This window comes from Lynx canadensis, chromosome D4 (genome assembly GCF_007474595.2).
Source record: "Lynx canadensis isolate LIC74 chromosome D4, mLynCan4.pri.v2, whole genome shotgun sequence".
Classification (NCBI taxonomy): Eukaryota; Metazoa; Chordata; class Mammalia; order Carnivora; family Felidae; genus Lynx; species Lynx canadensis.
In genome coordinates this window covers 13,102,842-13,126,969 of record NC_044315.2, presented here as the reverse complement: position 1 = coordinate 13,126,969, position 24,128 = coordinate 13,102,842, and the positions used below count along the sequence as shown (strand labels likewise).

Genomic DNA, 24,128 nt, shown 5'->3' with positions numbered 1-24,128 from the left:
TGGTGCATTTTGATAGTTTCATGCAGTATTAGAACCCTTACTCTGTGCTAGCATGTGAGACATACAAAGATGAAGTAAGACAGTGACCCCCCCCCCCCACCAACCTTCCCTGCAAGGAGTTTTGCCCTTAGAGGAGACAGCCTCGTGTGGGATTGTGCATCACGGAAGAATATGTTAGGTAACATACTGCACTGTTTGAGATATGCAAACTGCAATCCTGTTCAAAGGGAGGAAAAAATCAAATCCAGTTGAACTTTCATATAGGAGATGGCACGAGGTGTGGATTTTTCCTTGAGGAATAGGTGGAATTTTGATAAGTGGAAATAACTTTTCTTAGAAAAGATATTTTATATCGTCTATTAAAAAAATGATTATTTGAGAGGGAGGTTAACAGATTAGAAGTTGCATCTTTTTTAAATGCAATTTATCTTTATTAACAGATAAGAGGTTCCGTACCATCTTGTAAACTGATTTTTTTCATTTTAACTACGGTGAGGAAGGCCACAGTGATGTGGAAGGTCATTTATGACAGGACAGGAAAACACTTTCATTGATGAAGCTAAAAAGCTGTATTTATATATTTTCAACATAAATTTTCCACGTAATATGCCAAGGGTTTTTTTGTAAGTAGGATCTCCACCTTATATGTTGATAAATAGGAAGATGAAATAAAGGTTAACAAAATCTGAGCTAAGTAACTACTCTATTTGCGTGACCCTAACTCATACACAAACTCTGGTATAGAGTTAATATAATATTAAGCATGGTGCTTTTTTATAGGATGTACTCTTGGCAATGGTTCTTAGTCATACTAACATCATTATGCTTATAGAACAAGAAAAAGATTCCCTAAGTTTAAAGAATTGTATTCAATTTTTTCTTTCTTTCTTTCTTTTTCTTTTATTTTTTTAATGTTTGCTTATTTTTGAGAGAGAGACAGAGTGCAAGCAGGGGAGGGGCAGAGAGAGATGGAGACACAGAATCTGAAGGAGGCTCCAGGCTCTGAGCTGTCAGCACAGAGCCCAATGCAGGGCTCGAACCTACAAGCCATGACATCGTGAGCCTAAGTCAGATGCTTAGCCAACTGAGCCACCCAGGGACCCCTCTTTTTTTTTTTTTTTTGACATTGGATGCTTTCTAATTTTTTTTCTTAGGAAAAAAAGAATTTAAAGGAGAATAAGAAATGCATTGCTAGAGTTCATATACAAGTCCTGCAAATGTATCTGACATTAGAGCCATAAATTTATGTTCTCTTCTGAACACATGTAGAAATGTGTCAAAACTTTATATTCATTGTGTATAACCTTGTGAACCACCCTTATCACAGTTTCCTTTAGAACAATGGCGAGTAATTGCTTTAAAAAAAAAAAGAGTAATACTTCTCTTTTTCCTCTTAGGTGTTATTCGCCATGTTGGGGATGCCCTGAAGGACCATGCATCTAAGTCTCGAGGGAAGATATGTACCATAGGCATCGCCCCCTGGGGAATTGTGGAAAACCAAGAAGACCTCATTGGAAGAGATGTAAGTCCTAGAAGCTGCCCCTGTCTGTGACTTTTCTTAAAGGTGATATCAAAAAAGTAAAATAAAATGAGAATTCAAAATATGCATATTACAGTACTCTCTTAGCCCCCACCTCCCACAATGAAATTCATGTTAGGAATAGTTTACTGCAAGACCATGTATTTTCCAAAATCTGTCTTTGTAAACTCCAATGTCAATTCTTATGATCAAAACAGGTCTGAAGTAAGATTTACTAACTATCCTCTTGGTTTGAATCAAGCAGTGGTCTTTCCTCACCCATCAAATCTTGCTAGTTCTCATGACACAGTCCAGTTAAGATGAATTAACACCAGGTAACATAGAGCAGCATGAGTTCATTGACTGCAATATTAAATGGGGACCCTCTCGCCCCAAGTCTCCAGCTTCTTTATTATTTGAGTGCCCTTCCACTAGCTCAGGAAAGCCACAGAGGAAGATGCTTTCCATTCAAGCTGTGGCTTCCCTGCTTGTGCAGGGAGTGTGCACGGCGTCATTCTAGATCTTCCTTTTGGAAACTACTCATAAACCCTTGACCATACTCTGCAAGGTGCCAACCTCTCTTTCCTTTTCTCAGGTCCAGAGCGACACATTGACTGATCAGTCAAAGGGTTTTGCCAGAGAGAATTTATCTTACTTTTTCTGAGTCATCATCTTACTTCCATTTCTTCTAGGGTCTTGTTTTTGTTTTGTTTACCACAAACAGATTATCCACAAACTCCCTGAGAGGGTTTTCTCTCCTACTAACCACCAGACTTTCTCTTATATAACTCTTCTCAAAATTCCACTGATAGGAATTGTGCTTAAACTCTAATTGCCATACTTGATTCACTGCTTTTTCCACTGATAATTTTTACAATAAACTATTGGTCGTTGCACCTCTACATCAGATCAATATAGTCTTCCCTTCCTAATCAAGGCCTGCCATGAAGTGTAACACATGTGCTAAGTAGTTTTTTTCCAAGTATCTGAGCCAAAAAAAATCAAAGAGGTTGAGAATTGATGGGTCTTAAATTGCTTCTTCTATTGTGCAGCCATACACTGAAACCATCTTATTTAACATTTTTTTTAACATTTTAATTTCTATTTGAGAGATAGAGACAGAACGTGATCGGGGGAGGGGCAGAGGGAGAGGGAGACACAGAATCTGAAGCAGGCTCCAGGCTCTGAGCTGTCAGCACAGAACCCAATGCAGGGCTTGAACCCACAAACCATGAGATCATGACCTGAGCTGAAGTCGGACGCTTAACTAACTGAGCCACCCAGGCGCCCCTGAAAGCATCTTATTTAATGTAACACAACATGTGTAATTTTTTTCTTCCAAATTTTTATTTAAATTCAAGTTAGTTAACATAGTGTAATATTGGTGTCAGGACTAGAATTTAGTGATTCATCACTTACATGTAACACCCAGTGCTCATCACAACAAATGCCCTTCTTAATGCCCATCTCCCATTTAGCCCATTCCCCCACCCACCTCCCCTCCAGCAACACTCAGTTTGTTCTCTATAGTTAAGAGTCTCTTCAGGTTTGCTTCCCTCTCTGTTTTTTTCTTATTTAATTTTTCCTTCCCTTCCTCTATTTTTATCTGTTTTGTTTCTTAAATTCCACGTAAGAGTGAAATCAAACATACGCAATTTTTAATGCAATGCAAAATACTTTGAATAAAAAAAATCAAACATCATGAAATACAGTAGACAAACACTCTTTACATCCTTCAGAACCTTTACGTGATAAGAGGTGTCCATATCGATGCTACCAAATTACATGTAGAAACACTAATTTACTAAAAACAGAGGGTAAGAAATGAGGTCCTAGTTTTATCAGTGTGTTATCCTCTTAACTAAAACTTACTGGCTGTTTTACAACACACATGCCTTGAGTATCTCAAGCAGCAATTTCCAAAGTGATATGTAGGCAGAACTGACCAGAAAAACAAGCATTAGTAATTTTTTTCAGAGTATCTGCAACTAGTCTTTGATGAAATATACTTGAGTTAATCCTTGCCTCAGATTCCAAGCTGGTTTTGAAGTTGCTTATGAACTAGAGCAAATATATTTCTTAGAGAATTCGAATACGCTGAAGCACCCCTGGTACCAAAAGTACTTAATAGTGCATTTTGTTAACAAATGAGTTAATTATTTAAAATGTGATTCAGAAGTCATTTTTAAATGTCCATTGCTTCAGGACGTCTTAGTGTAAACCTGAGTTACTATTATTCAATTTTTGAGGTGGGGGGGGGAACCATTTTGGAACTTTCTTATTCAGATGAACTATGAATAAACACCTGCTTATTTCTTTATTCAAGATAGAGTAACCAAATAATTACCTCAGTTGCCTAAACATTTGCCCACTGCCTTTTTGTGTCATTTTGTGTGTCTTGTAAATTCTATATGAGTGCAGAAAGATAGTACTTGCTTTGCATTTACTTGCCTTGCATGGTTGGAGAAATGACCCCTGATTCATCTTCCTCCAATTCGCGTTCTTTTCCTCTGATTTCACCTCTTCTTGTGCTCCTCCTTTTTACTTACTTTCTTTCTCCCCATATTTCTTCCCAGTGTTACGCCAATAGGAACTTACACATGCCTAAGCCAGTGAGGCTGAGTTGCACTGTCTGACTTCCCAGTGAAAAAATAGCCTTGACCCCAGAGGATAGTAGGAGTCACTCATGTTCAGTAAAATGTGCACATTCATTCTCCCTGCTCACAGGGGCCTGATAGAGGCACACCGTGGCTCACACAGATCCAGGTGAAACCCTGCAGAGACCATCAAGAAAAGGACTGACATTGACAGATCATAAAGAACACAGGAAAAACAGTGAATTTTAGTTTCTTACTATCTTTGACCAAAGTCTATTGAATTTCAATCATTCTGTATATTCCCACCCTCCCCCTCAAAATTGGGGAGTTGGAATATGCATAGGCTTTCTCAGGGTCTTGAACAGTAATCGAATTTGTTTTTCACATTATAAATTACTCAGACCATAAATGCTGCTCTTGGTGTACCTGATTTATGACACAGTTTGAGGGAAATTTGTATATGTGTTTACTCTTCTAATGTTATGATTAAAAAGGAATATGGTGCCAGGTTGTCCTAAAAAGAAGCATTTGAATAAAGTATTAGTTAGTGGTCACTTGTGAAATGTCCCCCCAAAATCATTGAAGTAGAAGTCTTGTCCGATAAGCTTCTTAAGTAGTTATAAGAATTTCCATAGCTTAGCTTAATTTACTGCCTTCTGTCCTTTTCCTTTCATCTTATATAGCCAAACCTACATATAATAAACATCAAGAAAATAAACCTTTTAGCATCAGACACCAGGTATCAGAGGGAAAAATACTAACACATTATTAAAAATCTTTACCACTTCAGAATTCTATCAAAATGCATTCATTTAAAAAAAATGATTTGTATTTTTGGCCTAGTCTGTGTGTAGATTTCAGAATAAGGTTGAGGTGGCACAAAATAATTTTCAAGGGAAATCCAGGAAACTTATATGAAATAAAAATAGGATAAAAGAAAGGCTCTACTTCATATGCCAAATATTTTATTACAGTAGGTTTATTTCCAGACAGAGAGAAAATATAGATCTTTTTATTTCTGTGGGGCTGGCCCTCAGATGAGCACTTTGAGAAGCTGAACACTCAAGTAGTTCTATGGATATTCTAGTGATCCAAGTTGTAGACAAGGCACTTACTATTCACCTTAGCATTGATTACCCCTTTGGAATGGCACTATAAAGGCAAAGACTAGCCCTTAACATAAAGAAGAAAGATTAACTTGCCCTTGGGTCTGCTTCTAGATATTCTTAAGCATCTACCTCGCTTCACGTCTGATCTCTTGGCTAGATTTTAGGTTAGACTTTGAAGATATAGGGCATTAGCTTCGGATTCTCACAGCTCAACTTAGAGCCTCACATGTGGGAGGTGCTCAGACCATGAAGATGGATTGGGCATGATGAAATTCAGGCTACAAGGAAAATTGACATTACAGAAAAAAACATAATGACAAATCTTACCTAGTTCACAGCTTTACCACAGTTTCATCTCCATACAGGCCCCCAAGCTTGATTATACTTTAGTAACTATAATGAGGGCATTTTTTAACCAAGCATCTAAATATAAAACTATTTTCTTATGTAGCAACTTAAGGTCGAGGTGAATGGTAAAGCTTCTATGTGTTGGATATGGGAGCAAAGAAGAATGGAATGAGAACAAGTCTTTCTGTAACCCTTTTGAGAGGTGCATGGTCCACCCAACTGAGGAATGAACTACCCTTGATTCTTCAAGTTTAAATATCTTCTATTTAACCAAACCTCCAATTAATAGATCAAAACAACAGAATTTGATGAGCAATAAGGCTACAAATATTGTAGACAGTAATAATTTTTTACCCTGCCTTTAAATGTGAAAGTGAATATTGTTCAGTATTAAGTTTCACTACTCTGTCATTTCTCCATATGATTCCTACTGCCCCATTCTCTTATTACAACCCATAATCTACTCTTGAGTCAAACTAAGCTCAAGGCTCACCTCCACCAAGATGTCTTCCATGACTAACTTCACCCATAATGTCATATCCATGATTGTAATTCTCCTACAGACCTCCTCTTCCCCAATTTTGGTAAAAGTTCCTCAAAATTAGAGATTGAATTTTTGTTTGTTTCTTATCGGCCACTAATACGATATTTGGTGTGAAGGTGAGGCATTGACGTGTGACTTAACTCTGTAAGAGTTGATTTCATCATCTTAAAGTGGACTCCAAAAATACTTGCTCTACATTTATACAATCTGTATGAGCATAATCATAATAGTAGTACTTAGAACTTATTGAGCTCCTGTTTGAACTCTCTGTGATTGCATAGCTTAGGCTTATGAGGTATGTATCATTATGTAAGAAAACTAAGTAAGAGTTACTGTCTCCAAAGCCCATACTCTTTTTTTTAAAATACATATTCATTTATTTTTTAGAGAGCACAAGCAGGGGAGGGGCAGAGAGAAGGGTACAGAGGATCTGGGGTAGGCTCTGTGCTGACAACAGCAATGCCCAATGTGGGGCTCGAACTCACAAACTGTGAGATCATGACCTGAGCTGAAGTTGGATGCTCAACCGACTGAGCCACCCAGGTGCATTAACTAATAGTATGCCAAGTGATCTATAAGAAAATATTTAATGATGTTTTTATTATTAGTTGAGAGACTGGCAACTATCTTATGCCTGTAAATTGGACTCAAAAATAAACTACAAGAATGACCAGAACTATTTTCTTTGTCCCTAGAGAATTTCTATCTGAACAGATAATGAAAATATCCCCAGTATAAAGTCAGGAAAGAATTTCCATTGAATTATGATTTTTCCATGACTCATTTTAGCCTTATATTTCCTTACTTTAGAAAACAGTCTGACCAGAATTGTTTCAGGTAATTGAACAGTTTGTGAATCATTTGTAATTTGTCTTTTCTCAAATCTAGATTAACAAAATACATGCCAAATTAAAAATCTAACCATGATTGTAAGACAAAGCACTTTTCATTTTAACTTGCGGATAAAATTGTATTTGGGAAGATTTCCAACACATCATCTTATGTGGTTATTAGATTATCATGACTTTCAATGATATCTTCTATTTCCCCCTGAAGTATATATTTATTCTCAGGATTTTATAACCTTTAACAGTTCTTATATTTAATTGGAAAGTGTTGTCTTGATGCCATCTCTATATTTCAGGCCCCCAAAACTGAGGTTTAATAGTGCATTTGTCACCTATTTCTCAGGCAAACCAAACAGGATTTCAAATTGTGAGCTAGGAAAACCTTCCAGTAGTGGTTCTCACATGGAATTTATTGGACTTCCAGGACTAGGTTATATAAGATGTATCCAGAGGATTCGAGAAGAGAAGTTCAGAGACAAGGAGACTCACCCAAGTGTGTTGCAGTTATACAGGAGCTAACGCTAGCTAACCACGGACCATGTTCAGATTCTAGGCTACATTCATTGACATAGGAACTGCTGTTTCAGTGATGACAATGTTGAGCTTGGATTTGGATGTGCTGATTTCAAAGTTGGCTTTGAGATATCTATGTGAAAATGTCCAGCAGGACAGTAACCTCCAGTATGAGGTGGAATCGCAGAAGCAAGATCTGGCTATACCCTCAGACTCAAGTGGCACCTGCATATAGATGAAAATTAAAGCCATTGTGGTGAATGGGATCACCAAGGGAGTGTATGTAGAGTAAAGGAAAGGAGGGCCTACACCTGGATCCTGGTGGTGTCCAATATTTAATGGTTAGGCAGAGGGAAACCAAAAGAAGGGCTGAGAGGTAGAAGCAAAACCAGAGGCTGTTATGAAAGCCAAGGGAAAAGTGTGCTCCAGGAGGATAGAGTGAAGGGCAATGTCAGGTACAGTTGAGAGGCTGAGGAGGATGAGGACGTGGAAATGTTCATACCGTTCATCAAAACAGATGTCACTGGCATCACCAGTCAAAACTGTTTCCGAAGAACAATGAAGGGACTGGTCTCAAGTCACTGGGTCGAAGAGGGAGAAGGGGAAGAAGTAGAGACAGCCAACAGAAACTAACCTTTTCAAAGTTTAGCTCTGATGAGAAGTGATATGAGGAGCTGAAGGGAGCCGTTATTTGTGAGATTTTTTTCTTCAAGAAGGGAGAGACTTGAGTCTGTTTATGTGTTGGTGGTAGGGGAGAAAATAAAGGTAGTGGGAATATAATTGAGGAAATATGTCCTGGATCGGCCCCAAGATGATGGGGTCCAGAGCTAAAGGGAAGAGGAGCTATCTGCATCCTTGTAACTGAAGAAGAAGGAAAAGAGTATGTAAGCAAAGCGTTGGTGGCAGGATATTAAAGTGTCAGCCTGGACGTTTAGCATTTATCCATGAAATAATAATAATAATAATAATAATAATAATAACAACAACAACAACAATTGTCATAAAAGCACCACTTTTGTTGAGCTTAAAAATGTCAGCACCCATCACAGATGACCATTTAATTCTTATAATGGCATTCAGAAGTTGTTGCTTTTAGCATCACTCTCATCCTTCCGTATCACTGATGATAAAACTAAACACAAAACGATTAAGTAACTTGCCCAATCTCACATGACTAATAAGTCACATAGCTGGTATTTCAGCCTTGGCCATCCAGCTCCCAAGACCACATCCTTTCCTACGATGCAGTCTGACTTCTCCATGATCATAGCAATCATTTATTTGAATGCATATATGTGTTTTAGATCTCATTTAATCTTTACAGTACCCCCACTGAGGTGGTTATATTCATCATTAATCTCTATTTCCATATGGAGACTCTGAGATGCAGAGGGTAACAACCTGTGTAGGGTCACCCAACTAGCTGTTGTGTAGGTGAGGGAGTCAGACCATCTTCCCAGTGAGAAAAGATGGTGTGAGGAGTCAGACAGGTGCACTGAGACAGTGGAGGATGGCAGCCCCTCCACAGCCCCAAAGCTGACTGGAGCCCTGGAAGGATGCAGGGGGGCTCTAGAGGTCATGAAATTACGATGCACCAGTGATTCCAGAATAGAGAGGAGAGAATACGTTTTGAAGTCTCAACATAACATTAATATACTGTTGTGTTGTCTACTGCTGTGTAACAAATTACCCCAAAACTTAATAGCTTAAAACAACATTTCTTGTCTCATGGTTTCTGTGGATCAGGAATGTATCAACAGCTTATCTGTGTGGTTCTGGTGTGGGCCTCCCTTAAGGTCACAGTCAAGATATCAGTTGGGGCTGCATCATATAAAGGATCGAATGGGAATATGGTACCTTCTTCCAAGATGATTCACTCACATGGCTGTTGGTAGGAGTTCCTCACCATGTGGACCTCTCTAGAAGGCAGCTTTATTATGGCAGCTGGCTTCCCCCAGAGTAAATGATCCAGGAGAGCTGAAAGGAACCCTTTTATGACCTAGTTTCACAAGTCATACACCATCACTTCTGTTTTATTCTATTTCTTAGAAGTGAGTCACTGAATCCACCACAGACCAAAAGGGAAGATTTTCAGAGAATTTTTTAACATATATTAAAATCACCCCACTGACATGTGGTGACTTCTCAAGCAAGTAACCCCTTTTAGAACTCAAGGTCATTTTCCCACTGCTAGTAGGCTCTTCATGTGGATTGTCCATGGCTCCCCTAAGGACAGGGCAAAGGGAAGTGAGCCCATTAGAACAGAAAGCCTGTAATGAGGACACTGTAACCCTCTGCAAGCCCATGAGTTGAGGGACATGTTTTCAAAATGCTGTGGAACGATGTAATTGCTCATCCTGTGGATTTTGGTAGGAAATATGCAGCTGAGGTATCTGGGCCCTCTTCGGGATAGATCCCTGGGTTTGCTGGTTTCTTGTTTGGATTGCCAGGCTGGAGGCAGCATCTGGGTTTCATATGACCCTGCTTTATCCCTAGACTTACCACCGGGCTGGCTGAATAGGAAATAACGAGCCCAGTGTCCCTGTGAGCACAGACCTCGCTATGATTTGAGGACACACAGTGCTTTCCTTTATTTGTATTTCATCTCATCCTCCCAGCCCCCCTGTTCCTTTATCTCCGACACAGAGGCTGCTGCCCATGTCTCAACAGTATCCCCTCATCCCTCCCAGAGACTCAGGCCTGATCCTAAGAGAACCTTGTCCCACCCCTTTGTTTCTCTTTCTCCAAAGCACAGACCCCATCTCGCTGCCTGCTAGTGCTTCTCCTGACCCCTACATGCTATGCAGTTCTAGGTGACCCATCTGGAAATCATCTCATCAGCTGTCAGAAGGATTTTAGCGCTCAGCTGAGCCACGTGGCAGAAATGTCCAGCAGCAAAACCAATCAGAATATCCTTTATGAACTTAAAATCAGGTTGGGCCTTCCATCTTCCCTCTAAATGCCTCCTGGCCTGCATAGGAGCATAAGTTCTACATGCTGCATAGAGTCAGAGGAAGGGTGTTAGTGGGGCACATTTGGGCCAAGAGACTTTACCTCTCTGAACATCTATAGTTTTGCCTATAAAATAAGCATGGAATGGATTAATCTATGAGAAGGTGTCTATCACAGTACCTGACATATAATAAACGGTCAATGAACGCTACTTTTCTTCCTGCCTAATGTGAAATCATAGTGCTGTTAGGAGGGAAAGGCTGATTCAATGTGCCACACGTCCCTTAGCCTGCTACTTGCCAGGGGCATGTTGATACATACCTCACCAGATTGTAAGTTCAGGGATTGCCCAAGGCCTGTGATTGATGACTCAAAAATCCAGGTTAGCTCAAGTCAGTTCTGTTCAGGAAAGGAGCTGCAGATGAGCACCCTGCTCTTGCATTGTGGAAAGGGCCACCAAAGAAAAGAGACCCTAGGACATGAGTGGACCACCTTTGTGTCAGTTTTCTGTACTCACTTGGAAGAAGCAAATGTACTTTTCAACACAGGCTGTCCAGACTCAATCCTACAGGTAGAAAGCCCTCAGAAATTATAGTCAAACCCTCTATTTTATGACAAACTACCAACCAAAACGTTTCTTTCAATACGTAGAATTTGAACACTTAGTGAGAGACATTACCTTAGATGCAGGATTATATGTTTCCTCAAGCCAGCCCAATAGTCATCACATACATTTCCTCAAGACATTCTTAATGAGTGAATAAACAAAGGAATGAATGAGTTGAAAGACTTGTTGCCCAAGGTCACACATTAGTAACTGGAAGGAACTAGAACCTCCATCTCCTAACTTCCCACTGAGTACTCCTGAGTGAGACCAGAACACATGTGAAAATAGCTAGGAAAACTCAAGCAGGTATCTTAGATCAGCTCCAAAATGATCTACTTAAGCTCATCCAGGGATAAGAAATGCAGCACGCTGACACCCACCCATAAAGAATGTTGAGATTTTCCATGGCGCCTCTGGAGCGTTCCTCTCCTGGCATTGATAATGACAAGCGCATGACATAAAGGGCCTTCACCTTCCTTAACTTCTTACAAACCTTCCACTTCATGGCTTCTCTTTCAGAGTCAAGGTACACAGAGGCCTTGGAACCAGAATTTTACCAATCAGCCAATACACAGTGGTATACCATGTATTAAAGAGTGAAGAAGTCTCTCATCTACCCTTGAGGGACAAGAAAGAGGGGCAAAATGTTATCACTTAGAGGTATCCTAGCCCATGATACCCAAAGAGTGCAAAGTATCTAAAATCCATTTCTAAGCAAATTTCCCTTCTGGGTATACATAGTCCTGTATTTACCAATCATGCAAGACCCCTTTATGTGTAGGCCTTTCTGATGTCATTCAGCCTTTCTCCTCCCAGGTTCCTCATCTGAAATATAAACACAGAAAATTGTTTGATTGACTCTTTTCTTAATTCTCTCAAAGATGGTACATAACCTGGACCATCCTATATTCTTAGGAGAGGTGGTCCATTATGTATAGGCATTAGGGCTTGATTCTCTGAGAAAACACTGGCTGAAAAATAAGCTAGAGCCTACAAGTCTGTCTACATGTCCTGAACATGTCACACTTGTTCTTGTCATGCACTCTCATGCACACGCACACACACACACACACACACACACACACACTTTCCAAAAGAATCCTTTTCTATGAGCCTTTAACAATAAAAATGGATGCGTTACCTCCAAAATGTTGTCAGAGGGAAGAATTCATCTGTGGCACAAAGACGTTATTATTTTCCTATTTGAGAAACATAACAGGAAGATCAGCAAATCTTTTGTAGATATGCAAATTGTAACTCAAATAAGAATAGACTGCTGGTATGTTTGTTATGAAGAATATTAAGTGGATTTTGTAGGCAAGTTAGGCCAAGACACATTCCTCTTCTGAAGTATTTGGGAAGTCGTTTCCACCTTTGCAGTTAACCCACAAACAATTCCAGAGCATCACCCTCTGAAGTGGCCTGAGAGGAGGTGACAAAGTAGAAAACACTTTGTGTGTTTTGCCAACTGACTGCTAATTTTTTCCTTTACTTCTATTGATTGATTTAAATCCCTTGCGTAAAACAAGAGACGGTGTGATTTGTCTGTCATTTTGTTCGCTAGTATAGTTGGTAAAATAAAGCCGAGCTTGAGAAAGAATTCACATTTATGTATTGCCTGCCAGGAACCAGGCAAGGTGCCAGGTACTTTGCACCTTAAATCTCATCTAACCCCCACGAGGTAAGTGGTTTTTATCATTTCCCTTTCACAGATTAAAAACGTGTGCCTCAGATTCACACAGCCACTTGGCAGAACGAAGGGGACTCAAACGGATTTCCATGGCTCATATGTTCCAAGTTTTCCAGGGTTCAGCAGATCTTCCTCCAGTGATGACAGGAAAATAAATTAGGGCATTTAGTTATTTTTCAGATGTATATCCCCTGTTACACAGCAGACAAAATCTCTACCGATATATGCGCACCTCTAACTTACCTTCATACAAGATCAAATGAAATGGAGAGCAGTTAGACAAAGAAGTTAAAATTGATGAGTGATGCTGGAAATTTGACCCTCTAGCCATGACTGATTCAAATGGACAGTATTTCCAAAGAGCTGGTACACCATGTTTCACCAGGAAAGAAGGTCAAAACTCAGAAGACTGAAGCATCACTGTCCTTAGAATCCTGTAGTGAAGGAAACATACATAGAGAGTATAGTTAGATGATTTATTGGTGTTCTCTTCTCAGATTGTGGTTATGTCAGTTGACCCTGAATTATTTTCACTACTTTATTCATTCAAAAATTTGCTGTTCACTGATGGTCCTTAATTAGTTCCCAGGAATTAGAAAATGTATTCTCATGTCTCACCTAGAACAAGTGTCTGGGATTCACTATCATGCATAGTTTAACCTCTAGAAAATCCGCTGTCCCCTGCCTCTCAAGGAAATTCTTTGGGTCTTCCTCCTTCTTGGCATGGTGCCTTGGAGATCTGCTGTTGGAAAAGAGAGAACAGTAACTACAGCATTTTCTTTTGTCCAAAGGTTCAGTGCAGAGGCACTTTAAGAATAGGAGAAAGTCCGTCTGCTAAGCCTCTTTCAACAAAGCATTAATATTTATTAACTTGCACTCTGCTGTAGAATGAATGTTTTATGATCAAAAATGAGTAACAACAAAATGGGAATTTCAACCACAAGCGACCCACTCTTCCAGTGATGAAGAACTCAGGATGGAGTTAGCACACCACTCTCTCTGTATTTTGGGGACTTTCATTCGCTCATGTAGACAAAGGAGTAATTGAATGCTGTTCGGTTACAGGAAAAAAAAGTCCCATCCATTACTGGAAACAATAATCAAAAAGTTATGAGTTTCCTTTATCATTAAGAGTCAACTAAAATGAAGCTATGAATTTATGTTATATTAATGCTACATTAACAAATAAGACATATATTAAAAGGAACGAAGGATATTTCAAAAGCTTAAAATTACACATTTTAAATTTAGATTAGGTCAATTCCCAAACAATTCAGAAAAGAGGGTTCTTTCTTTTTTCTAATTTTGAACAAAAGCATGCCTGTGTCAAGTTTTCCTGTTCATTCATTCACTATTTATTGAGTAGATTCTGTTTGCCAGGCAGATAGAAATGGATTTTGAAATCAGCATCAAGATCTAAAAAATGACTTTTATGAGATCTTTACTATTAAAGACTGCCCTTGCTAAATCACTTTGTAATTTCTTTAACAAACTACTCAATCTTACTACAACTTTTCATGGTGAGTTATTACACACTAAACATTAACAAGAGCATCTCAACTCCATAATTAATGTACACAGTGCACAAAGGCAGGAAATAAACACCCTGTAGCATTTATTTCTAGTCTGTCAATTCTGATGATTTAGTACAGGGATAACTATACTGGGTCTGTGCAATAGTGCGCTCGTCCAATGTTCCATTTTATAGTCTTGAACGAAGTCTCTACCTAAATATTTTAGGAGATTTCCAAAACATCATCTTGTTTCCATTGTGTCTAAGCAGTGGGGGGGAAGGGGAGTAAACATAGTAAGCATAGATTTTGGAATCAGACCTGGGTGTAAATTCTGGGTTTGTGTGTAATACACTCTTGAAGAACCTATTTTACCTCCATTGCTGTTTCTCCATCTACAAGGTCAGCAGAACAGCGTCGCACAGGATTGTTGCAAGGAATCTAGATGATGTACGTAAAGCAACGAGATCTGGCAACTAAAACTCACAATAGGTTTTGCTCTTCTTTTTATATCAAAAATATGAAAGACCACCCTAAGAATGACTGCTTTAGGTAACATAATTCGCCACAAAATTAAAATAATGCAACCACAAAAAAAGACAGAGATGAACACTTTGATGCATATCCATCTCATGAGACAGGTATTTGATAGTCAACGTTTCCACTTAGATAAGGTGTCTAATAAGAACAGTGTTGATTTTTACTGAACAGACCTTCAGATTACTGAATGGGCTTGACAGAAAGAGAACCCCGCCCCGCCTCCCATACTCCAGAACCGTGATTGCTCTGCTGTGCCTATTAAGAGTATGGACGTCATGTGGGGCCCCTGGATGGCTCAGTTGGTTAAGTGTCCAACTCCTGATTTTGGCTCAGGTCATGATCTCATGATTTGTGAGTTCAAGTCCCGAGTCAGGCTCTGTGCTGATAACACAGAGCCTGCTTGGGATTCTCTCTCTTCCTCTCTCTCTGTCCCTTCCCTTCTCACTCTCTTCCTCTCTCTCTCTCCCAAAATAAAAAAAATAAATAAACATTAAAGAAAAAAGTATGGACATTGTGTAAAAGAGAAAAAAAAACCAAAATTACTACATATTAAAATTATTTGTGGTTCATCAGCAGACAAAAGATTGACGTCAACATGAAACCATCATTCACATGGCAGTTTTTGAGCCCAACGAGAGCACAAACTCTGTTTTCTGTGTAAATTCGGCATATAAATACATACATTATTCTTTATAATCTTGCTTGGACTGGGGAACACTGACTGTAACACTTGCTTCTACTCACCGTGCTAATATTTTCACTGTACCAAAGAACTGATTTTTCCTTCTCTGTCTCCTCTCTGTCTGGTTCTCCTTTTCATATTTTGCCCTTTTGTTCTCTGACTTCCGCCTCTTCCTTTTGAAACCCTGCAGGTTGTGCGGCCATATCAGACCATGTCCAACCCCATGAGCAAGCTCACTGTGCTCAACAGCATGCATTCTCACTTCATTCTGGCCGACAATGGCACCACTGGCAAATACGGAGCCGAGGTGAAGCTAAGGAGACAACTGGAAAAGCATATTTCTCTCCAGAAGATAAACACAAGTAAGTAGGCTACCCTTCCCACTGTCGCGCCTCCTACGAAGCATGCTGAAAGTGAGCAACTCAAAGTACACCTTGTGGCAATGCTACAAACACTTGAGCAAGTTTCAAACGCAGATCATTATGTGTCTGCTGGGCCAGTGGTTAGAACCCGAGGAAGTCGTCTGGAGGAGAGGACTAGGCGCATAAGACATGTGGTCACAGGATGAGTGGACGTTTGTCAGGCGTGAACAACTCAACCCGCTCTGGGGTGTATGCATGCTGATATACTTCCCTTTCCAGACTTGTCCTACATCCTTTACACGGTACTTTAAGGGAAAAAGGCACCCTAGAGAAGTTGTTTCTATTTATTAAGCTATTTTTGGTGGCTAAAGTATTTTATATATACACACACGCACCACACAGGTATATATACATACACACAGGTTTTGATCTCCACTATACCTGTAGAAAGGCATTTCAGGCAACTGATGTTCTGTAAACAAAAGTATCTTGTGTAACCATCTTCATGAACTTTCATTTGGTATCTTAATTTGATGTATGCATTTATTCATCTTTAAAAGTATATGTAGTTATATATATGTGCATACGTATGTGCACCACATAATACATATCTGGTGGTTGCACTAAAATTACCTCTTAAGTATTCACGTGTTATTGTGCCCACAGTTAGCTATGGAAAGGTACCATCGTGGAGACAGCAGTGCTCCCCACGTTGTGAAGTGGCTTCCATTTAAAAGTATCAGAGGTATGAAAATAATCTACCATCCCTCCTCACAAAATAAAGTTCAGTTTGTTTCCACAAAGTAACGCTGGAGGAGGATTCCGGGCAGGCTCAAGCTTCAGGGTAATCTTAGGTCCCACGAGGGAGACTTGGATCTAATCGCTTCAACTTTCAAAGCCTGCAGTTCCAAATAGCAAAAGAGTCTCTTTGGCTGGATAAGTTTCCGAAAGCTCAGTGTGAAGTGTTTCAGCTTGTCCAAACGGCTGTTCTCCTCTCGTTCTTTTCTCTGCATCTGTCCAGGATGGCTTTTCTTCACCAGACCCACCTTCCTCCCAGAACTGGGATGTTCACCCTCTCTCTTTCTTATACTTCTCTTTTCTGGTTCCACCTTTTAGGTGTTACTCCTGTTGAAGCAGCCAGGTTTCACACTTTGATCTTTTTCACAGAGGAGTCTGGAATCGTACATTTTGGGGTAGGCCTGAAGTCCACACTGTATTAGGAAACTGTCTTCTATCTAAGAATTCCCAACTGTCTTTGGAAAGAGGAAGCAGCATTATCCCAAGATCAATATCTTTTGGAAAAAGGAAAGGATAGAAAAGACTTGAATCAATCCAGAAACCCGTGGAGACCAAATGTAATAAAGCACTATAACCAATGGGTAGTAGGTTTTGTGATACTAAAACTGGATTGTATTAGGATAGTTGATAGGAAGGGCAAATGTTGTCTTATCAGGGGTATCTGTTTAGATGTTGATAGGCTAAAGCATTAGTTTTTATACACCATCAGGTTAAGAATGAGCCCCTAGATGGGAGTGGCCCGAAAGATGCAGGATGGGAGCATGACAGACAAAGAGCAAATTCAGAGTCAGGTTCAGTGCTCAGCAATGAGGCAAAATCTGTTCAGACACACAAAGCACGTCATTGTGCCAGGACCTGGTGGCAGCCAGGCCGGTTAGTCAGTAGTTAGGAGGAGAGCTAGGTATGCGGCTATATAAAGTACATACTCAACTAAGGGGATGCCAGGGGAAGTTAAAACCCAGCCAAGGCTCTGTTTGCCAAGCTCTGCACCTTACACGCTGCCCAAGGAAAGGAGACCTTTTTTTCTAATTAGTCATCCTAGTGGGAACACCTTTTTGTAATTTATGTGCCTAGAAGGGCACCTTTCTCGAAAGCTCACAGAGGTGCTGTATGTTTGGATGACCCTGCCGGGGAGGCCCAGAGGGGCTCCTGTACCATGACCTGGCCTCAATGAGGAGCAGAGCCCAGCAACATGGAGTCAAACAGCAGGCCAAGGCTGGTCATGATGTCAGGGATGCTGGAGGAGTCAGGACCCTCTGCATGTGCCTCGTGCCATTTATAGAGAGCGTGGACCCTTGGTGGATTACCAACGCAGGAAGCAGCACACAGAAACATTGACAAGTAGGGGCCCATTCAAAGGAGGGGAGAAGCATGTACCCAGGTACCAAGCTGAGGACAAGGTCAGAGAAGCAGGCTAGAGACTCCTGAACAGCTTCAAGTCCACACACAGGATTATGTCTTCAGTAGGGGATGAGACCCCAAAGTGGGTTAAGTGACAGTAAACTGGAACGAGGTGGGGGGACAGGGGGAGCCAGATGGTTATTGGAATTATCATAATTTATAAACAGAATTTTCCTCCCTTCTTTGGGAACTGTATTTGAGGATTTGTAGAAACCCACAGGCTTTCATTCAGTGAAAATAATTAAATGGGAAGAGGAAGTTAAAGACACCCAGGGGAGATCTCTGAGGTCACAGGAAATAAAAAGGCTCTGGGTCAGCAATTTGCCCATGAGCTGTAGTGAAAGGTACCACAAGATAGCTTTACAGCAGCTCTGTCCCTAAACTTCGTTGTGAGAGTGATCAGCTTATCTCAGCTGCCTGAGACTGTCTTAGATTTACCATTGAAAGTCCCATGTCCCTGGGTCCCCCAAGTGCCAGGCAAACCATGATTGCAGGTCGCCCTCCAAGTGAGCGACTCATGAATCTTTTTCTCTTTTTACTGCATTTACACCACAAAGCACGGAAGGAGCAGAAAAGTGTTTAGAGCTTAAGGAGTGACCCAGTGCTCCCTGAAGGAGAGAAGGAGCTTAAGGCCTTGATTCAGTTAGCAGCCAAGTGCCCCCTGAGAACACAGAAGCCTCCGAACAGGACTAACAAGGGGGAAAGTTGACCGGGTTATAACAGGAAAGAGTGGAAGTAAGAATACAAAGCTTTAATGCAGTCCATGCCTGGTCAACACTTGAGAACAGCAACTCGACTTTCTAATGTGAACACTGTTTTTTTTTTCTTTATATACTAATTAGCAGTAACGTAGTTCTTCCTATTAAAAATAAAACTTTGTGGCGCCTGGATGGCTCAGTCAGTTAAGCATCCGACTTCAGCTCAGGTTATGATCTCACAGTTCATAGGTTCAAGCCCCGCATAGAGCTCTGGTGGTAGCCTGGAGCCTACTTCAGATTCTGTCTCACTCTCTCTCTGCCCCTCCCCCACTCATGCTCTGTCTCTGTCTCTCAGAAATAAAATAAACATTAAAAACATATTTTTAAATAATTTGTAAGCTCATTTTAAAAACCTCATTTACTTTTTTATTTTCTTATTCAAAAGTTAAATCTAAAACACCATTTTGGGCCCCAACTTGGTCTCATGAAAATTAGACCCCAGACCACAATAATATGGCTTGTCACCCATTCCACCTCGGATGACACCAGGGATGTCTGAACGCACTCAGCGTTTTTCTTATCAAAATGCCATTCTTCCTCATCACTTAGGACTGACTGCAAACCACAACAGCCTTTCAGCAAGTCTGTTTCTTACTTAAAATGACATCATCTTCTGAAGGTATTTTTCTTAAATATTAAGTGAATCCTGCTCAGGAGACCTTTAAACCCTTTCTCAGCAAAATGCCAATTATTAATGATAGTGTATTACAAGCACCAGCATCTTAGATTTTTCTCTGCACTCTGGCACCTGTTACCTTGTCTCTCCCCTGCCCTCCCCTGCTGTGAGCAGTCCTTTCTGAAGTACTGTTGCTCATTACTGAAGGACTTTGTTTTTAGAGGAGAATCCTTTTGGACCTGAGCGGTTACCTGCTTCGGAACACTCTTCCATCTGCAATTTCCTAAACTTCACATTTACCATGCAAAGCCTCCAAGCCTAACAAGCCTAACAATCCCAAGCCTGCCTTTTAGGATACAGGTATTTCTTGGACCCCTGTTATACACCAGTCCTGGCTAAGGTCGAGGAAAGCAGCTGTTGACAGTTCACTGAGCTTAAGTCAAGAGGGGCAAACAGAGTAATAAGTAAATGAGTAAACAAATAAATATATGATGTCTGGTAGTAAAAAGAACAATTAAAAAGAGAGCAGGGGAAGGTATAGGACTGTGGACCTTTAAGCACGTGTTTGCACACATGCACACATGCGCATTGGGAGGATGATGGAGATTAGGTGGTCAGGAGGGGCCTCTATGAGGAGATGACTTATAAGCAGAGACCTGAATGAAGTCAGGGTGCCCACTGTGGGAAGAACATTCTGGGGAGAGCTAAAGTAGGACAAATGCCCAGTGGTTTGAATGTGGTTTGAAATAGAATGGCAGCGACAGAAGTGGTACAAAGTGGTTGGATTCAAATATATGCATACATATTTTCTCAACTGATCTTTTTTTTAATGTGAAATATACATAATGTAAAACTTACCGTTTGGATCATTTTTAAGCATACAGTTCAATGGCATTAAGTGCGTATACATTGGTGTGTAACCATCACCACTATCCATCCCCAGAACATTTTCTTCCTTGCAAACTGAAATTCTGTACCCATCAAACACTAACTCCCCTTTACCCACTCCCTCCCGCTCCTAGTCACTACTCTTCCACTTTATATCTTTATGAATTTGCCTGTTTTAGGTGCCTCATATAAATCCTACAATATTAGTCCTAAGACATACTGTGAAGGCAGAATTCAAGAGGACTTGCTAATGAAATGAGCATTCAGGGCAAGGAGTAGACACATGTATTCTTAAAACAAGGCAACTAGTGAGAGCCCCAAAGGAGTAGGCTTTTGCAGAAAAACAAGGGACTTAAGGACCCATCTCTAGGGAATTGAGACAGAGTCCCTATGAGAGAAGGAGACGATGAGATTCAATGCACAAATAAAGAGCTCGGCCTTAGGACAAGGACAGTTTCATCCATCCCTTCCAAGCAGGAGGGAAGGCAAAGTATTATGGGCTCAGAGGTGGGTGGGACAGAACATTCTCTGCTGGGATGATCAGGTACTTTCTCTGCAGATAGTTGCTTTATAAAGAAAAGCATAGAGGAGATGATCAGCAAAGAGTGTGGAAGGGGAGGAGATGGAGGAGATTAAGGAGAGGAAAGAACTGTGTTAATGTAGAGACAGGGAGAGTGACTAGACCAGGGAAATGTGGCTTTACCCCACAGTACCATGGTCCCACTCAGCATTTGTGGTGGTGAATTTCAAGAGGCATGAATCACCAGGGCTGTGTGTTTTCTTTGCATCCATGTTCAGCTCAAGTAGTGGAACAGACATAAAATTGGGTTAGGCACCTGTTGGGATTTTGCCTGGCAAATAAGAGGAAGAGAGAGAGCAAGGGAGTGAGGCCATCTGTACTCTGTAATCCTGTATACCTGTGTCCCAGAAGTGTTATCAGTGTCTGTGGATGAAAGCCACACTGTGGCTGAGATCCACAAGAACATAAAATCATTCATCTAAAAGATTAGACTGAGGTTCAAGGAAGTGACTAAGAGAATTATCAAAGGTGACCCACACCTTTGGTTAACATTTCCAAATACATATACTAAGTTTGAACTATTTAAATAAACAAAGGTACATAATCAACACTTAACTCATATTTATTTTATTGCTGTCCACATAGTCACGTACATGGAGGCAACTTGGCACATTGCTGGGAACATAGTAGCTGTGCAGGAAATATGTATTAGCTAAAAGACAACCAAGGGCCTGCTCCAGAAAGTAGCATATAAGCAGCCTAATGGGACTTTACAGTCCTGAGCATATTTTTTGCACACATTTTTATTGTTACAAATATTCACATACAAAAAAAAAATGGAGAATATTATGATAACCTCCGTAACTATCACCTAGCCTCTACATTTATCAACCCTGGCCAATCTTGGAATCTCTCTCTATATGCCCGCCTACATCCTTCTCTGGATAACTTTGGAGGAAGTCCAGACAGCATATCATGTCACCCATAAATGTTCAATATGAAAGCACTTCTCTTAGGCTTTGTTTCTCTATCTGTGAACTCTGGTTAAATGAGTTAACATAGGAATCAACATATGAAAGGATTTGGGCATGTGGCAGTTCAGAAACACTGTTCCATTTTTACCTTGCTGGTGGTACAGCGGTCCCGCAGAGGGAAACCATGTCCCATGCTTAGAGAGCCTGGCTGCGATGGATTCCAACCTGAGACTAGATGTTCTCATTTGAAGCCTGTCAGAGTCAAGGGTATTGTTGATCACAATATTTTTACCACACATCAAGCCTGACTCTGCTTGTTAAGAAGAAGCCATTGTATCTCTATAGTTGCTGAAAAGATCCAGAAAGAAAAATGAGGTTCCAGATTATGTTCTGGAACATATCATCAAGCCCGTATTCAACATTATTTGTTAAAGAGTAATTGATTTTAAAATCTTGACCGTTGCAGCAATAACCAGAAAATTTTTTTTCTATATTGTTGAGAATATATTCTACACCCTACTTGTTCCTCCTGCCTGAATAAACAGAGCAGGATGGAGAAAATGTAATCTTTCTTTAGACATCGAGCTATTCCAGTGTCTTGGAACAATCATGGTGAATGTCAGTTAGGATTGTTGAATACTGTATTTGGTGGAGGTGTTAGAACTTGCGCTAAATGTGAATTGGCCCAGAATATATCTTACACTTTAAATTTTCTTCTTGTAAGTTACCATTTTATTCAAAAAGGGGATTGAAAGAAGAGGACAGAAATCTAGTTATCTTTGGGCTCTATTTGATGAAAATGCTACTCTTTTGCTGTTTGAATTTTATTTTAAGTTTGCCTAAATGCAAAGTTTTGCTCAGACTGCATATCTACTTACATTGTGAACATCAATTTAGGTTGTAGGAAATTTCATTATGAGGCTAGAAATTTCTGCCTTTGTCATCTCCATACTCTAAAGTGAAATCTATGTCAGACTAAATCCAGCCTAAGGGATTATGTCCCCATGGGAGTCATTATAGACACATTTATTTTTTGCGATACTAATTAATGGGAGTGTCTGGGTTGGTTTAGATTTCCATAACCAGTACTTTTGCTACTGTCAGGGTTTGCTTGAAAGAGAATTTGATTGTCCACATTTTCTTTGCCCCAGAGTAATGACTGACATTTGAGTGTAGCCTCATCTGATGAAGATACCAAGAGTACTTCCTCTAAAGCAGCAGATTAAATTGGGCTTGGTATTTCTAAGTACACAAGTAGCAGAAATGATGGCAGAATTCATAAAACATAATCACATTTGGTATTTGAGGATATTGCTGTTTAGAATTCTCTAAGAAAGATGTATGTTTTATTATGCAGTCCCTAAGCCAACACACCTATCCATATACGATTGGAGGCTTACTCACCCAAACTAACAAAAACAATAATAATAGTGTCTCCCAATGGTACAAGGATGTCACCCTTAATAAATTATGCTTTATTGTGGAAGCAAATATATCCCCTTTCCACTGAGTTATACGATACATGAGCCACATAAACATACTAATGCACAGATTGAGTCAATACTGGTGAAGTCCGATTGGTTCCAAGAGATTTTATTTTAAATAGCTCATCTCCATGACATGACACACACTAATTTAAAGCATTTTGTTTCTGTGAAATTTCCATAATCAGAAAAAAAGTACTCATGACTGCATCGTTTATAGCCTACTTCCTTTACCACCATTTTTGGTGATAATTCTTAGACATGACTATAGCAGTTGGCTACTAGGGTGACACTGGTCCCCTATGAGTCATTTAAAAATATCAGGGGACTTTGGGGTTAACAAAATTTCTGGCCCTCCTGAATGGCATGAGAAAGGAGGCAGGAATGTTCATATTCTACCTTGTACAGAGCAGTTTCACATGAAGACCTGCCTGGCAGGTCTTCAATCCCTTGACTTATGAAATGGCAATTTCATAATTGTCAATCACTTGACTTATGAAACACTAACCCAAATGTGTTTCCTTGAGTTTTCTTTTTTTTTAATTTTTCCAATCTTTCCAATAGCCTACACCTGATTTGTCAAGGCCCCACCCTGCCCAGGTACTCTGTTCTAGTCTAACGACTAGAGAAGAAGCCGCAATAGTGAGACAGCAGTGAGATTTAAAATCTTGACAACCTGCGAAGACTTTGGTTTCCCAAAGCAACAGAATAGGCTGGATGTCAGCCCTAGCACATGCTTCACATCCTAACATCATGTGCCATTGGGAAGTTCTTCCTTATATCTGACTTCATTTGCTCTGAATCTGTTCTCTTCTGGGTGAGGACCAAAGTCATTATCTAAGTTTGAGCTCTCGGCATATTTGAAAA

The 24,128-nt window shown here is 40.2% G+C and overlaps 1 protein-coding gene across 5 annotated transcripts in view; it reads left to right on the top strand.

Annotated features, from left to right (window-relative positions):
- The window catches only part of TRPM3 (transient receptor potential cation channel subfamily M member 3), a 502,889-nt gene that overhangs the window by 257,266 nt on the left and 221,495 nt on the right, over nt 1-24,128 (top strand). For all 5 annotated transcript variants that reach the window (XM_030293212.1, XM_030293204.1, XM_032595678.1 and 2 more), the window contains exons 5-6: nt 1,398-1,522; nt 15,651-15,822. In XM_030293212.1, the coding sequence (XP_030149072.1) occupies nt 1,398-1,522; nt 15,651-15,822 (297 nt within the window). The remainder of the gene's footprint in view (nt 1-1,397; nt 1,523-15,650; nt 15,823-24,128) is intronic.